This window comes from Buteo buteo, chromosome 2 (assembly GCF_964188355.1).
Source record: "Buteo buteo chromosome 2, bButBut1.hap1.1, whole genome shotgun sequence".
Classification (NCBI taxonomy): domain Eukaryota; kingdom Metazoa; phylum Chordata; class Aves; order Accipitriformes; family Accipitridae; genus Buteo; species Buteo buteo.
The window spans coordinates 35,223,062-35,238,729 of record NC_134172.1 but is presented as its reverse complement, the minus strand read 5'-3'; the positions used below and the strand labels follow the sequence as shown (position 1 = coordinate 35,238,729).

At 44.5% G+C, this 15,668-nt stretch overlaps 1 protein-coding gene across 4 annotated transcripts in view; it reads right to left on the bottom strand.

Annotated features, from left to right (window-relative positions):
• The window catches only part of ITGB8 (integrin subunit beta 8), a 92,744-nt gene extending 83,405 nt beyond the window's left edge, over positions 1 to 9,339 (bottom strand). For 3 of the 4 annotated variants that reach the window (XM_075050458.1, XM_075050442.1, XM_075050467.1), the window contains exon 1: positions 8,805 to 9,339. In XM_075050458.1, the coding sequence (XP_074906559.1) occupies positions 8,805 to 8,934 (130 nt within the window). In that variant the 5' untranslated portion in view covers positions 8,935 to 9,339. The remainder of the gene's footprint in view (positions 1 to 8,804) is intronic. The other variant, XM_075050450.1, reaches the window with a different exon arrangement.
• Between the last annotated feature and the right edge of the window lie 6,329 nt (positions 9,340 to 15,668).

Here is a 15,668-nt window from a genome sequence, read left to right as displayed (position 1 = left end):
TGACACCACTCGAGAGAACTGATGTTGGGTATCAGCTGAACAAAGCAAAGGCAAAGGGGGAGGAGGAAAAGGGGGAGACCTCTGTCAACACAGCATTAGGGAAGCTCTGGCAGAAAAGGACAGTTGTAGCTGATGCTGGAGGACAGCAAATGTATGAGAAGTCTGTTGAGTAACGGCATGTGGTGATGGAGTTCCCAAGCTGTGTACGGACACTTCCATAATTAGGGAATGATGTGGACACTAGGCTTCAAGGAGGTAGTCCTGGCACCTCTCTGAGCCTGCATGTGTCTTTCTTAGCCTCATGTCTGAAAAGTTCCATCACTTACATGAATGCTGCACATCACTCAAGAGGAAAACTTGGAGAACAGAAGCCTTGCACAGATGTATATAAAGTTTTTTGTGTATATATATCAATATAGAGGATTTTTTTATTTTGTCAGAAAGATGCATATAGAAGCGTTTTGGAAAAGGTACTACCCAAAATAGCTACTGGTATAGCAGTTAGGACTCACAAACACAACATTCAAACCACAGCCTCAAACATGACCTTGACTGTGGGAGACAGAGCTATTGACTACTCCAGACTGACTTTGTTCCCAAGCCACAATACAGAATGAAAACAAGCAACGTAACCTTGAAATTTTTCACAACACAATTTTTCTTTCTTGGCCAACTTTACTTGTAGCCTCTCCTTTCTATGAAACTTCCTGCTTTTACAGGAGATGGTTAAATTTTGTTGATGCAATCCACGCATGCAAACAATGAGTCAAAGCCTATTTGGCTTCTGAAACCAACCTATTCTGTCTCTTGCAAATAAAAACATACAGGACAATTTATTCTGATTACATCATTAGAAGAGATTCATTTCCCACAGCCATTAGCTTTTATGGCACAGGTTTGATGGTCCTGTTTGCACAGCTTTGCACCAATAAAAATGCAAAGCATATGGAACCAGAGAGCTTAAATCTTTTTTTATTAAATCCCTTGATTTAAAGGGAACTTCAGGATGCGCGGAGCTGTGTTAATTCCCTTGTTTCTTAGGATGGAACATGGGCATAGGAATCATGATGCTCTAGTCATTTCCAGCTGCTAGAATCTCCCTTGGAGTTGGCCAGCTTGGTTATAGTCGTGCTGCTTGAGCGAAGCCTGGAACAGCTAGTGCCATATTTCACTGCTAATTTAATTTCTTGTGTATTAGTAAGCAATGCTAGCAAGTAGCACATCAACAACCTGGAATGGTCAGTATATTCCTGTGTATGCTATAAAGTCTTTACCTAAATATGAGGTCATGATGAATATAAAAGTAGACACAGTTGCCCGCTTAAGAAGTTCAACCACAAATAAAATACAAGTCCAAGTTGTATCTCCCACCATCTCCTATAGCTGCACTTCCTCAAACCAGGAACCTTCAATCATGTCCCTAATCTACCTTCCTATTGCATATCTAGTCTTCTCCAAATTCTTGCTTTCTGCCCCATAAAAGCACCATGTCTTCCTGCCACTGTGCTTTCATTCACAAACCCAGAAGCAGCACAGAGGGTGGGCAACAGCTCAGAGCCATTTCTTCCCAAGGAGCGTCACCATAGACTGCCCGATCCACAGGTTCTTCGGCCCTAGCAATGCAAACAGCTCAATTCACTTTGATCTGCATACATTGTGAGTTGGAACAAACCTACTCTGTGTTTCAGACTGTAATTCTCAAAGCTGAAAACCTAATGGAACCAGTCCCTCAATTCCTCAATTCTGAACGAAAAACGGTAACCAAATAGTGCTTTTGCAAAAGTTTTTCCTGAAACAAACCAAAAGCCCCAAACCAAAAACTGTGCATATGTGTATATTAGGAAGACATGTCAGGGTTAAAACAAAACACTGAACAGGTAATACACAGTTTACATTCACAATGAGAAAACCTCAAGAATTTAAATAAAAGCTGAGAGTAACTGCCACTCTTTAAGGACCTGTAGTCTGTAGAGCACAAGTTAGGGAGGAGCATTTACTCAGCAGGGCTTTTTTAAAAATGTTATTGCCTTCTGGAATACAAAGTGTTTGGTATTTGTTATTTCAGTAACTTGCTTTTCAATAGGGTTTTCAATCTTCAAACATGGTTATTGGCTCTGAGACAAATGGAATGTGGTAAGAGCTTTCTGGGATTTTCTTCTAAATTATTTTTGTTACTTTTATACTCTTTGAATGCAGACACAGACATCATATTTTAATTAACTGTGTGATAACAGCACAAAAGACTCTTAAGATCCCATTTGATAATTAACAGCTGAATTACAAGTCTTTCAAAGCTGAGTTAAACTACACTGCTTTTCTGAATATATAGATCAAAAATGGATGAACACAAAGATCTTCTAAAAGAATACTGAGAAATTAGTTTCTGAAATAGAAGATACATGCATTGTTCACAAACATTCAACCCCCCCCCCCCAACCCCAACCATACCTGCATAGGAACAGACACTGGCCAACCTCCATTTCAGGTTTATATAAGCCTGCTAGTTTTTTGTAATTTGGGGGTGAAGATTACACAAAACATGACCGCAGGCTATAAAATATGCAGACTCGCATACTAACTCTAACTACTGGTGCACATATACTGTTTGAATGCAAGCTTCTGCAAGTAAGTATTCACATATGTGTATGGTCTGCAGGTGCAGTTTAAATGATCTGTAAGGGGGACAGCCTTCAAAAATGCAAATCCTAGATTTTAAACAGGTAGTGGTTTGTTTACTGTTCTGAAGTAATGCCACAACGTTTTTGACAGCAAAATGCAATCCAACAGTTTTCCTTAGATTGGAAGAGCATGCTTGCTGATGCAATTAGCTTTATTTCGGTAAATTTGCATCATTTGTGCCAGAGTGCTAAGTTGTCTCAAATGTTCTTTTTTCCTGGGACTCCTGTTTGTACAAGAAGATGGGATCTCTGTTCAGCTTTCCAGCAAGAAGTTCCCATCTGAGAGAAGCAAGTTGTCCTTAGCAGAGTACTAACCTCTGTCACCCTGGAGAGATGAAATGGAAATAAATCGTACCCTTAAGTACAGTAGAACAATTCCAATTCACTTGACCTAATTCCCTTGAACACCAAGAAGGAAGAGAATTTATTTTGGAAAGGGCAGTTACTGGTTTAATCAGACTCGGACTACTTCTGTGATACCATGATATATCATGCAGCTGTATTCATAACACAGCTACAAAAACAGCAAAATACCAAAAATAGTTAAGTTTTCAAGATTTGAACCCAATGAAATACTGTTGCTAACAACTTAACTCCCAAGTCAGTAGGTAGAGAAGGGGCTGAAGAAAAACAAAAATCCAGCATCCAGGAACATCATTCCACTTGCCTGAAGCTACAGAATTTTCTTCCTCCAATAATTATAGTTAAAATCTCTGTCTGAATATATTTTGATAATTATAAATACTTCAGACTCATTACTGTCACCACAGGTAATAGCAGGCAGAAACCACTGCAAGCATATGACAATTAAGTCATGGGAAGCATAGAAACATATGAAGATAAAATCAATTAGGAGCTTTGCAAACTTTTGAATTTAGGCAAATATAGTCTCAGCTAGAAGTTGCCTTTTTGGCAGCTTCCTAATGCTGTAAATTCCGATCATCCTGAAACACTTACATTTTGCTCAAGGGGTTATTCTTGTTCTGCCACCAGAACAAGGGGGAATCCTGAATGGCTGGCAAGAAGCTTACTTTTCTTCTTGAAGGAAGGTCCCATTACAGTGGACAGTGAACTAATTCATTAAAGCCCTACTTCCTTCCCCAAAGCTAAACTAAATAGCCCAAGTCCATTTATGTAAACTGCCAAAAGAAAAAAAAAATCTTTTAATAAAGTTCAAGTGCTTAGAGAAGAATAACAGACTATATTCTACTTTGCCTATCATAAATTACGCCTATTTAAGCAGATCAGAAAGAAGTATTACGTCTTTCCACTGGTTAGACAGAAGTCAGCAATCAATCAGTAATGGACACATACAGGAGCTCTGAAAACAGATTTTGCTGGAAAGGAGGACGTAAGTAGAAAGAGAAACACCGAGGCCTTAAGAATTTGATTAGAAAAACCACAAAAAGTTTATTAACACAAAGGAATTTATGTTCTTCTCCAGAATTTTGTTTTCAGTACATTCAACTTGAGAAGTCAGATTTATACCAAGATATCTGTATTACCAGTTACAGTAAAAGCACAGGATAGTTCACATATATGATTCTTGAAAATATAACATATGATTTTAGTGTCATTAACGTATTTTAAAAATGCTGAGCAAACTTTAAAGCTCAGGACACAAAGTCATTCCGCTTGTCCTTCTTACCCTGACAGAACTCATTAAATCCCAATTGCTGCCTAAGATACACCTATCCTGATACTAAAAAAAGTATGGGTTTGCTATATGTAGTTTTAAAAATGCACACTGGTGATAAATAAAATAATTAATGTATGTAGTGTAGATTTTACTTGTACAATAAGGCTAATGTTTCTTATGTCAGGCCTATTCTAAAGAAGTGAGATCCCTGGCTTCTAACTGATGACTTACTCCCCAAAATGATGATGAATCTGACTTTCTGAAAAAGTCTTGATAAATATTAGCAGCCCATGTCAACTTATGTACAACCAGATGAGGGCTTATTTGATGAAAATTTTCTTAAGCTTCCATAAAGTTCATGTTCTGACATCCTTCTGATGCTCTGAGGATGTAAATTAAACTTATATTGTACTTTAGTGGAAAATAAAATTTATTCATTCAGGCCTCTCGAGTAATGGGGTATAATTCCTGCTTACGCGGTTGTTGCAGATCCAGCCCCTGAAATTTTAAGAACCAGAAATGAGGCTACTGCCTCTTCAAACTGCTTACAGAGTATTCCTGCTGCATGCAGTCTTCAGGCTGCCTTCACAACTTCCTTCAGCAACAGCATGTCCTAAATGACATAAAGACAACCTTCCCAGAGCACCAAGAGTATGGTTATTGCTCTTCTAGTTGGTAAACTGCCCATCTCCTCTCTTTTCCCAGTCTTACCCCATCTCAAACATCTGTAGCGTGGAAACATTGTAAATACTATAAATGCAACCACCAGTATCATTGGACTTGCAAAAACTACAAAATAAAAAAACCTACCACATAAAACTCCCGAAGGGACATGAAATTGCAACACATTATGAGAGGTGTACAATCTGCAAAGCAAATTTATGCATACCATTGGCATCACATGTTCCTTGGGCAATGTGCAGATAAGCAAACCTCCCCCTCGCTATTATTCCTCAAAACTGCATCCTACAGCCCTCCCAAACACCCAGGTTGGCTTTCCCAAAGATGGTGCAATATCCCTAAGGAGCAGATCACCCATGCAGACTCAGGAAATTAAAAATGGGTTTTCTCCTCTTCTTGGATTGTTTTAAGCCTTAGGAAAAGCAGAACTGTCTCAGTGCTGAGTATCCCATACAACACAGCTTCTTCCACTGAGCCCCAAAAGGAAATGGGCCAGCACAGAATGGAAATCAACAAACACCAGTTAAAGCTATTGTGATGTATCATTTATTTCCAACTTTTTTGTGTGTGCGGGGACATTACCTGACCATCTCTCTTCAAAAATAGTTCTCCCATGGGTGGTTTGAATGACTTTTCCTATTCCTTTGAGAAGTAACACAGTAACAATTTGTGAGACTTGCTAACTAGAGGGAACACTCATGACAATCTGACGTGACAAGATGGGCAAAACACCAAAGACCCAGATGAGGGAACATTAATGAATCTGCCTGGCATCAGAAGTCATGCTATTGGGATAAATCAATCAACAGTTGTCCCTGCCATGATCACAGATCCTCTACTTTCCCCAAACCCCAAACTGGTCTTTCCAAATGATGCTCTGAAGAAGACTGAAAATACCGATTTTTAAAGGGTCAAGGGATTTGTCAACCATGACTATGTAGCAGAATTGTTGTGTGACTGTTCAATTAGGGATAAAGATTTTCACGTCATCGCATCCCTGTGCGCACATCACAAGTAAACTCCGTTTACTTCAGCTTCATACAGGAATGACTACCTAGATATTTCTGAAAGCACCAAATACTTTAGTTTTCAGATTTTAACATAAGTAAAAACTGTTTTTGAGACACTGCTGAGATTTGAACCAATGTCCTCTGTTAACCTTGACCAGTCAGTCATTCCCCACTATTTAAGCCCTACATTTTCCATGTGCTTATACAGCAGATAAAAACTAAAGGGTTTTAGCAGTTTGGTTTCTGAACAAGGCAAGAGAACTGACTATTTCCACTGAAGTGAGCACTTACACAACTGGTTAACACAGAGCATACACGACACAGAGCATACACGTGCTCTCGCTGTAGAATCCAGCTTTTACTCAGTTCACTGGTTTACATCTTTAGGAGTTTGTCAGGTTTCAGTGTTCAAATATAAACTTGGGATCTGTAGAAATCACTATGGAACTAGCTCCATTCTTATGTCAGGTATTTGTTTTACTTGGCTTAATGAACTGCAAATTTCCTTTGGTAAGACTTACTGAACAAGGGACCCTTTGTAGAAGGTGGCAGCACTAACCTTTTTATCTGAGCTTACAGAACCTTTAATTTGGGACTTGCAACTTTACAGTGTTGTGAGATTTCCTTTTGTGCTCCTCGTAACTCCAACCCTGGGGCCAAATTCTACTTGTACTTATCCTCAAGCAGTAACATCTCAAACTGCAGTTTGCAGAACAAATACCTCAGGTAGCATCAAACTCTCCATTTTTCAGTTAGAAGAGCCACAAATGCTCCAACAAGAACAAATCAACCTGAGTTCCATGTATACTTCATATTAATTCCAGTCTCTTTTAGAACTGGAGATTCAATGCAACAGATATGCAGGTTCTGCCAACTCTGCAAATAAATAAACTGAACTTGCTGATGGCACAGGAACAGCATGATGCTCTTGTCCATGCCCAGCACTGTCAACGCAAAAGCAAAGAGGAGTGGCTGCTTCAACAAAGCTGTGCTGCCAAGTAACTGTACATGGAGTTGCTGCCCAGAGTCTCTCTCGGAGCAGCCTGCAGAAGTTGAAAGAATCCAGGTGGTGCTGCACCGGCTGATACAGCTATCACAACCAAAAGTAAAAAGCACACGCCACAAACAACAATAATAATACTGAAAAATTTCATGTGTTCATTCACAGGAAAACAAAACACTCTTCTCGCTTCAGCTGCGGCTCCAGCCTGTAAAGTGATTATGTATGAAGGAAAGAATTCAGTGTGACTTTCAGCTTTCATGAATTAGCAGAGGTTTCAAATGAAGAGGAAAAAACAAGGTCTATCTGAGTTACGGTCTGCCCAATCTGGGAGCTGTTGTCACAATAAACACGCAACCCATGACGTATCACCCATGTATATTTTCCCTATCAAGCACAACAAAGCAAGCAAGCAAGCATCCTTTGGCGCAAAAGCCCTGTGCACAATCTTCCCCTATGGCATTCTGTTCTCATGCATTACTTGCACCAGTGTGTACCCAGGAGCTACACTCATGAGCAAGCACAGCACTGCGCTCAGGCACAGAACCATCCTTTCCATAAAGTTTCAATTAGCCTTTCAACTCAATTACACTGCATAAAAAAGAATCTGGAATACTAAATACAATATGTCATGTTTCATAAGAAATTTAATAATACTATATTTTATTTTTCCTATTGACATTTAGTTTGGTTTTGAATTCAAAATATGAAGCCAAAAAAGCAAAATAAATTATCCTATGAAAGTTAACAAATTATTCCATTGTTTTTAATAGCACTGGGCAAATCCCACTGAATTAGGCATGAATTTGTCACATATGCAATAAAGAACTTAAGGCTAATACATTGTTCCCATTGTAAATCTTATTTTTAGAGGTTACATGTTAACATTTTAAATTAACTGCAGGCTTAAACTTGGAATATGCAGTTATTCCACAAGGGGAAGAAAAACAATAAGGAAAGGTGATTGATGACTTGATCTGCTTTTTCTGACCACTACTAGTTAAATAAGATCCTTTATGAAATACTCGACTAACCCGACAGCTCTGTCTGCTCAACCGCCGTACGATCTAAGGTACGTTTGCACAGACTCCTCTCAGCCTGCGCGCATCAAAACTGATGCCCGTGCGTTTGTGAAGCCCTTCCACAATTTGAGGGGTTGCCCACATTTACCAGAGCCTTTGCCACCACCAGTACCGCAGCTCCCGGGAAACTGCCAGCACACACGAGGTAACGAGAAGACAATCTTCCCGCAACAATATCCATTTTAAACCCTGCCACCAAATGCCATATGAACGATGTAAAAGCGAGTGTTTTCATTCCCCAGAACTGTCCGTCCGCAGCCTGCGACCCCCCGGGGGGGGGGGGTCCGTGCCGCTTCTCGGAGGCTTGCAGAGGGTGACCGGGTACTTCAGGACCCGCACAGCACCCTGGAGCGCGATGCTCCCCACGCTCCCGGGCGGCTGCCACGGCTCCGTAACGGCTGGACGCCCCCGGGATGGGCACCCCAATCACGGGCTCGCGCTAGCGGTACTCCAGCGGCGTGAAGCTTGGGCGGGGGGCCAGCCGCTCCAGCCCGGCTCCCCCCGCAGGTACCCTCCGCCCCGCCGCCCGGCAGCTCCGCCCGGCCGGCCGGGGCACCGGGCGGCCGAGGCTGCGAGGGCTGCGCCCCGGGGGCAGCCGCCGAACCTGGTGGGCATGCCCTCCGCCCGCCCCTGCGCGAAACCCACACCCCCGCGCAACCCCAACCCCAACCGGCCAAGGGCGCGGCGAGCGGCCCGAGGGGCTCGGCAACTTACGGCGCTGGCAGAGTCCCGGCACGGCCGCCAGCAGCCGGACCGCCCCCAGGAGGGGTCCGGGGCCGCGCTGGCACTTGGGCACGGAGACGATCCCCGCGGTGAGGCACGCCAGCAGCGGCACCCACATCATGCGCCGCGGGCGGCACCGCTCCGGCTCCGGCTCCCGCTCCCGCTCCCGCGCCCTCTCCTCGGGGCCGCGTCTCGGCGCCGCGGCGCGCTCAGTCCCGGCCCCCGCGGGGGCGGCGGCGGGGCCGGGGGAGGGGCGGCGGCGGGCCCGGCACAGGTAGGGCGCGCGGCGGCGGCGGCGGCGGCGGGGCGGGCGTGGGCCGCCGCATCTCAGGGGCAGCGCCCGCCGCGCCCCCGCGCCCCGCGTGAGGCGGCCCCCCGGCGGCAGCGGCGGCGGCGGCGGCGGGGCCCCGGCCGAGCGCGGAGAGCGGCTCTCTCCATCTGCCTCCAGCCCGGCGCAAAACGGGCGCCCCGCCGCCCGCCCTGCCCGGCCGCGGGGAGGCACTTGGCACCGCGCGGGGAGCGGCGGCAGCCCCGCACCTCTCTCAGGCAAACAACCGCCCGGCGGCTGTCCCCGCCCCCCTCCCCGGCTGCCGGCCCCCGCCCGCCCCCGCCGCGCACCCCCGCCGGGCCGCCGCGCCGCCAGGTGGGCGCCGTCCGCAGCCGCCGCCGGGGCCGCTTCTCCGCGCCGCGGGAGCGGGAGGGGGCACGGGAGCGCGGCCGGCGGTGCTGCGCCGCCGCTGCCGTCCAGGCCGCCCGCGGAGCCGTCGGGCCCCGCCACGGTCGGTGCGCGCCGGGCCCGCGAGTCCCGTTCCCCCCCCCCCCCGGTTGCTAGGAGACGGCAGCGGGGCAGGTTCCGCGGGCGAGCGGGGGCGGGCGGGGGCGGGGCCGGGCCCAGCGGTGAAGTCACTGCGCCCGCCCGCGCCTCTTTGTTCGGCGGCGGCTCGCGGCGCCCATTGTTCGTCCCGCCGCTCCCCCCCCCGCCAACGGCCGCCGCGGGAGAGGCGGGCGAAGGCCGCTGGCGCCGCTTCGGCCCCGCGTGGCCGCCCTCCGCGTGAAGCTGGCCGCCGCAACCGGGCGCTCGAGCGACCCTCACCCCCGCCGCCGCCTCCTCCTCCTCCTCCTCCCCCCCCCCCCCCCCGTCGCTGCCCCCGACCTCGGAAACGCCTCCGTTCCCCCTCGCGGCGTCCCCCCCACCCCCCGGCACCCCCTCAGCCCCCGCCGATTACTTCACGTTACCTCAAAGTACCTCCCCTCCTTTCATCGCTCCTGTGGCCCTCCCCGAGTAATTTCTGCTCGGAGTTTCCACCCCTTCGGGCCAAGTGGGAGTAACGCAAAGGTTAACCGTGCCCTGGGCCGGGCGGAAAGTACCTCGCAGTGCAGGCCAGGAAAGCCCCGCCGGGCCTAGGTGCGTTCTAGGTGCCGCCCAGCCCGGCTCCGCTTCCCCGCTCTCCTCTCGCTGCTTTTACTGTTCTCCCCCGGAGGGCTCGGCTCCCGGAGGAGGCGGCGGGTGGCGTTTTCCCGGCAGATGAAACGCACCTGAGCACCTCGCCCTGTCCCACGGCGGTGGCTGGCCCTCGGCCCGGCTGGCTCACGGGCCCCACCGCCGGGGTAGGGAGGGCTGCCGGCCTCCGGGCCGAGCTCAGCGCCAGCCACCGCCGTGTCATCACTTCGTTCCTGTTACCACCGGACAGATGTCGGTGCACGCAGGATCCCAAAAGAGTATCTCGACGCAGCGTCCAAGTCTGCCTGTGCAGGGTACGACGTTAATAAACCGTGCAAACGCAACCCGTCTAAATACGGTGCTGTTTCACAGTTGTTGCCAATGAAAGGCTGCCGAGGCACTGTCAGCCCCTGTGCTAAGCCTCAAGGAGCTGATAAGGACGGTTTACCGTCTGCACGTCAAAGGTCAGAAACCGAACGCACACTGGGTTTGTTCAAGGTTGCTGAGGAGGAGACGGCAATGAAACAGTCCTGTACTCCCACTCTTGGGAGTTCTTAAACGCTGTACCTACCATCTTTCTGCTTCATCTTGGAAAAATCCACCATTTCAGACATTGGACTGTCATTCCTCAAGCGGCCACGGCCCAAATGGGGCTATGAGGTGGCGGTAACAGAAAAGGGTAGCATCTACATGACTTCAAATATTGTGGCATTCTTGACTTAAAAGCTCTGTGATTTCAGAGGTCGCAATTTCAAACTATGTAAGTGGTGAGTTACACATCCCAAGAGAGCTCCGCTGGGTGCTGTTCTTTGAAATGAAATGCACTTGTGACAGGTGAACTGAACTCAATTTACTCCTGTCTGATGCTATAATGTCTAACTCCTGGGTCATGATGTTGCAAATTCATGGTGATTCAAATGTATCTGGGAAAAAGGGTCTGGGATGAGACATAAAGAAATTCAAGCAAGTGTCTTTAAACAAAATCCCGGCAAAAGAAATAGTCGCTGAAACTGATCTCTATTTTGGGATTTTGACCTGCACAGTCTAAGTAGTGCTGATGGGAGGAAGAGTACAGCTAATACTCCATATGGATATATTCTCTGTGAATCTCTTTATCAGATCAGAACTTAAATTATCATAAGCATTATAAAGAGAATGGCTTTGTCCTCAACAGCATAAATTATCTTGTGAATTTCTAAGCATAGGCTGTTCACCATACAAATAGGAAGTGGAGTCCTTATATGCACCACTCCTTATGAGAAGGACATCCAAGGATTTGGCATTCTAGGCAGAAAGACAATACCTACAGTCTAACATGGAAGAAAAAAAATGGTTAATTTTGAATATACAATCTGAGAATAAGGTAACTGAAATGAACACTATTCATTAATTTAAACACTGAGGAAAAGGATGCCAGTATTGGGTAAGAACTATGCACCCTGAATAGTAAAAGTCACCAGTATTAGCAGTAACAAAGAAGCCAAGGCCTGAAGGTGCCGATAGTGGAGGACTCTATCAGTTGAGGCCGCTGTAACTGTTCAAAGTATTCTGCTGGTTTATGTAAAAACGAGCTTCTCCCTATTTCTTTAGTTTCATTCCTGCCATGGTGGAAGCCAAAGACTTAAAAATGTTTACTTTGCAGTGACAGCATCTTTGAATATATTGTTCTTTAGATAGTGTTTATAATGCAATAATATAAGCCTCCTCTCAAAGAACATTACGCAGGAGATTTGAATAATAATTCTAGTTTTACAAATGGAGAAACTGAATCATCTAAGGTCACATGAGAGACTTTTAACAAGACTACTTTTTTATGACCACTGGAACTGAATTTAAGTGTCAATCCATTGTCCTGTCTACAGGGCCATGAATGCTTGAAGTAATGTGGTTGTGGGATCTCTGTCCTTGGAGATATTTGAAACTCAGCTGAACAAGTCCCCAAACAGCCTGATCTAATTGGACCCGTTTTGAGCAGAGGGCTGTCTGGGCCTCTAGGGGCTTTTTCCAACCTAAGTTATTCTATGAATTTTTATGTTGGAAAGTGTGTAATTCTCTGTTCTTATATTACACGTATACCCAATTTCTATGCAGTGTTATTACTCTGCTTTCTTTCCAGCATTTACATTTGTTTTATTGAAAAAAAAAAAAATTGTCTATTATAGTGCTGGTGAACAGTCTCTCTCTTCAGGAAACAGTTTTGAAAATGTTGCATCTGCAATGAATTTTCACTAGAGCTGGTCAAAAAAACCCAAAGCATTTCTTACAAAACCTATGTTCCTTTTTTGGTTGAATATTTCCAACCATCTTTGATGTGCCATTTCATGGGGGAGAGTCCAAACCCAAGATTGCAAAGGGAAGAGTGATGGTGTTTTACAACTTCTAATATCAAAACTTTTTTAAAAAGAAAAATGCATTATGTGTTCATTAGCCTGTCATATGATTTCGTACATTATCATGGCATCTTAGACATTAAAATCCCCATAGAAAGCATTTTGGTATAGTTAAGTTAATTGCACTTTCCTCCAACTTCCCTATTTTATTAATTTAAAATCTTGCTGGAGGACAGTAATTGTTTTGGATTTGGTGGCTTCACTTGATCTCACTGGCATGCAAATTGTATTTCTTTGCTATATAACTAAATAAAAAGATCACAGGCTTCTCTGTCAGATACAGTTGCATTTGCAATTGCTTGTGTTCTTATTTTTACACAACATTTGAATCTAAACTGCATCTATTGTATATAAAAGTCAGTGTATTTTGCGAATCTTTCATAACCCATCAATGTAAAATGATGGAACAATTCAAATTCAGTGGCTGTTCCTAAGAAACAGATTGCCAAGGAGTCATAGGCCTCTCCCCAAGCAGTGCAGACTATGAACAATCCACTTAGGCTGTTTTTTTCTATCCAGTAAAATTCTATATAAAATTCCAACTGCCTGATACAATACACAAAATTTTTACCAAAATGTAATTTTGTAATTTTGACAAAGTTGTGATGCATTTCCATATAAGGTATTAAAACTATGCACATTTTTTCTAATTTCTAGGCTCAGTTCTCACTGTGCAAACTGGTAATGTCAACTTTCAAAATAGAATATTTACTCCCCAAAATAGTATTTTTCATGATTTTTTTCATTAATGCCTACCCTAGTTACCAGTCCATGCTGCTCAACTTCTGATGCACATGACACAAAGAGAAAATGGTTCATTTTAGGGAAAAACAATAACCCAAAATAACTAACACTCTAGTTAGAGTTTTTTGTGAAGGCTTCCATTGATTTCACATGGGCCTTTCATGTGGGCTTACAAATCTTGCTTGGGTTTGCAACTTCAGTGGCTTCAGTAGGCCTGCATGAAACAGTCTGGCAACATCTGAAGCATTATCTTTCCACATTTACCTTCCTGATGTTAACAGTTTGGTCAATGTTATGCAGAGACAGGTGGAATATCACCTTCTATTTTCCATACGTTCAGCCTGGTGACTTGTATATACTGTGTCTTAACTGTTGTTCTTACTCATCACTTATTTGTATGGGTTTAACTATAAGAGGATTTTTTTTCTGGTCTAAGTGCCAGCAATATTCTCCCCTTTCTGCTTTTCTGTAGAGAATTACTTGCAAAACCCCAGCAGTACACTTCTCTTCCTTTCTTATATAACCAATTGAATTCTAAAATTTGTATATTAAAAAGAGAGTATGTAGTCCTCTAGAAATCTCAGATCTTGGTCTTACGTGCTTCAGCGCTTGCCAGAAGCCCACTGAAGAAGTGTGTGTTATGAGACAATAAACCTGAGGTATTTCACACCATTGCAAGAAAAAAATTGCAATGCAAATGGATTCTCAACTGAAATGGTCAGCATGCAGTTGAGGCAGAGACAGCAGTGGCTTCTCAGGTGAGAAGGTATCAGTCTGTTTAGGGTTTACGAGGTCAACATCAATGCTTTAAGCTCTGTACAGACACTAATTTCCTAGGACATCTGTAGTACAGACAGCTGATCTGTAAATTAGCATTGAGGGGGGCCTCCATGAAGGTGTCCTTGTCCTCTTTTTAAGAAAGAGTAGGATGATTTTTCTACAGACAAGCAAGCATAAGAAATTATCTATATAATCCAACTAAGATGCTCAAAAGCATAAAAACATGTAACAAGTGGTCAAAGCTTAGGGTTGTTTATCAAAATGCTCTAATAATCTCTTTCTGGAAGTATTTACTGAAAAAAACCCAGCAGTATATTCAGTTGAACAGATGTATTCTGAAAGAAGAACATTTTAATTGTTGTCACATGCAGAGTTTTAAAGAACACTGATACACTAAGATTTTTCAGTACTTCCTCTATGCTTTTTATGTGATGGAACTGGTATTTCAGATAGAAGTGTTTTCTTCCTTTTGACAAATAAACTTGTGGTGTGCTTTGAGAGCCTTTCTGACTTCAGACAGAAGAGCTCCCCTGTGGCCTGTCTTTAAAGTATAAAATTTACCTGGGGTTCTTCTAAATGCTGTCATTAATATTTTCCAGCTATTACCTCACAGATTTACAGGCACTGCAGCTTGATTTCTGGAAGGAATAGGATAGAAAAGCAGTAAGCCAGATAAGTTATTTCATTAACCTTACTTCAGTGGGACTTTTACCTGAAGGACCGAAGACCCTCATGTTACTAATCTTTGTGTCATTTTCCTGTTTTCCTTCAATGACTAACAGAGTTAGTTAGCTTCATGTTCACAAAGGACTGCAGCCCACCCCAAAACAGTCATTACACTTTTGATGCGAACTGGTTTTCCAGCTCCACGGAGGATGGGTGAAGGCCAGGTTTCCTCTTGATAGATGCAGGTGTAAATCCACAGGCACTAAGGCTGCTGAACTCCTCTGAAAATACACATTTCAAAGGACCGTTTGTGACATTAAAAAATAGCATTTTCATTTCTACAGAGGAGCAACCACCACTGTGAAGTTCAGCAACAGTCACACACTTTTATCAGACTTTTTTGTATTGTTGCAAGCTGAAACTATCCACAGTACACTGTTTTTCTTTCTTTTACCTCCACCCATTTCCTTCTGTTCTTGTTGCCTGTCTCCTACCTTTCTCTCTGGTAGTTGTAAAAGCTATGTAATCTCCATTTACTGCTGAGAGCCAGCTTAGGTGTCAATCAAGTGACTGTGTTACACCTCGGGTTTTTTAATTTTCTTCTTCCTCAAACTTTAGTTTTTCTTCTTGTTTGCACTGAAGACTATTACTCCCATGCTGCTTCCTCTTCACCTGTATTAAAATTATTGTTTTGCTCTTTCTTCTCATGTCTTTTTTTTTTTTCCAGCCACTCCGGATGGATCCTCAGATACGTTATAGGCCTCTTGCTTTCCCCATCTACTTACCCCCTCTCTGCTTCTCTCACTTCCCTAATGGAGTCCCAAGGTCATGATT